The sequence below is a fragment of the Myotis davidii genome, unplaced genomic scaffold (genome assembly GCF_000327345.1).
Source record: "Myotis davidii unplaced genomic scaffold, ASM32734v1 scaffold142, whole genome shotgun sequence".
Taxonomy (NCBI): domain Eukaryota; kingdom Metazoa; phylum Chordata; class Mammalia; order Chiroptera; family Vespertilionidae; genus Myotis; species Myotis davidii.
In genome coordinates, this window is record NW_006294400.1 from 1,272,561 (window position 1) to 1,274,332 (window position 1,772).

At 65.0% G+C, this 1,772-nt stretch overlaps 1 protein-coding gene across 1 annotated transcript in view; it reads left to right on the forward strand.

The window, feature by feature from the left end:
• PTGES2 (prostaglandin E synthase 2) overlaps positions 1-1,469 on the forward strand; it is a 5,885-nt gene extending 4,416 nt beyond the window's left edge. The window contains 3 exon segments of the mRNA XM_006779415.2: positions 1-160; positions 261-378; positions 1,040-1,469. Coding sequence (XP_006779478.1) covers positions 1-160; positions 261-378; positions 1,040-1,165 — 404 coding nt within the window. The 3' untranslated portion in view covers positions 1,166-1,469.
• The last annotated feature ends 303 nt before the right edge of the window (positions 1,470-1,772 follow it).

Consider the following 1,772-nt stretch of genomic DNA (forward strand, 5'->3'; position numbering starts at 1 on the left):
TGCACCTCATCTCCCCAAACGTGTACCGCACGCCCGCCGAGGCCCTGGCTTCCTTCGACTACATTGTCCGCGAGGGCAGGTTCGGGGCAGTGGAGGGCGCCATGGCCAAGTACGTGGGCGCAGCTGCCATGTACTTCATCAGCAAGCGGCTCAAGAGCAGGTGATGGTGCATGTGTGTGCGCGTGCGTGATGGCCTTTTCATTGGCCTCACCCGGGCCTGGGTTGGCGTTCCCTGATGGACCACCCCCATCCCTGCCCAGGCACCACCTCCAGGATGATGTGCGTGAGGACCTATACGAGGCTGCCAACAAGTGGGTGGCAGCTGTGGGCAAAGACCGGCCCTTCATGGGGGGCCAGAAGCCCAACCTGGCTGATCTGGTGAGTGTGGTGGTGGGGAGGGGGTGCGCAGACTGAGGGTCCCGTCTGTGGGTCGGGGAAGCCCAGGCAGGGAGCGCCCGGATGTAGGCAGTGCTACCTCTCCAGCTCCCTCACATCGGAGGCACCGGCTCCATGTTACCAGGGGCGTAAGGAAGACCAGCTACAAGGAACCGTCTTGGTTCCCGTAACTGACGAGTGTAATGGAGGGGTTGGCTTCAGGCCTAGCTGGATCCCGGGGCCCAAGTGGTGTTACCGGGGCTCAGTGCCCTGTTGCATTCCAACTCCTTGGAGGTGACCTCAGCCCAAGGCCAGCCTTTGTCCAGTGCCCCAGGCTCCCCCAGCAAAAGCCCTGGCTTCCACGTCCACGGTGAAGCATCCCTGTAGCCAGCGTGAAACATTGATTGGCAGGCCCAGCGCTGTGGGAGAGGTCCCAGGATCTGAGTGTCGGGGAGGCGTTTTCTCAAAGAAAACTCTGGTGGGGGGTGTTGTCCAAAAGCGGGATGTGTGTGGGGGGCAGGCCAAACCTACAGTTACCCCCTGCTTTGTTCAAAGCCCCGTGGCCAGTGAGCCCTGCAGTGGGTTGTGGAGCTCGGGGAGCGGGCCCCAGGGCACGCAGCGGGCAGGTGGCGGGCAGGTCTGGATGCCCTCTGTGCCCACCCAGGCGGTGTATGGTGTGCTGCGCGTGATGGAGGGCCTGGAGGCCTTCGACGACCTGATGCGACACACCCGCATCCAGCCCTGGTACCTGCGGGTGGAGAAGGCCATCGCCGCCGAGGCCCTCCAGTGAGGCCCCCACCCCCGACCACCAGAGGAACCGGAGACCCAGGAGACGCAGCTGCCGGCACCAGGGCCCCCGAACCAGCACTCGGCGATGCTGTGCAGGGTGACGGTCATTCTACCTCTTGTCCACGCCCACCCCACAGCATTCTAACACTGGACGCCTGCGGGGGCCCTGGGGTGCTGGGGACACCGCCCCCCCAGGGCACAGGGAGGCTACCTCCCTCCTCCCTGCCCCGGGCTCTCAGCGGCTGCCCTGCCTGACCCTGTGAGTGGGAACTGGGTTGGGCCCCGCCTGGACAAGGAATAGGGACATCCCGGGTGAGGGAGAGCACGCTGGGGACACAGCCCCCGAGGGGCACAGGGAGGCTACCTCCCTCCTCCCTGCCCCGGGCTCTCAGCGGCTGCCCTGCCTGACCCTGTGAGTGGGAACTGGGTTGGGCCCCGCCTGGACAAGGAATAGGGACATCCCGGGTGAGGGAGAGCACCCTCCCTGGCTCCTCATGTTCCCGTTCTTCCTGAGTATCCCCCGCTCCCCTCCCCCACCCCCGACCCAGACTCTGTTTGAAATAAAGAAAAAGATTCTGCCGTGAGGCCACGCCCAGCCCTGTTTGCCC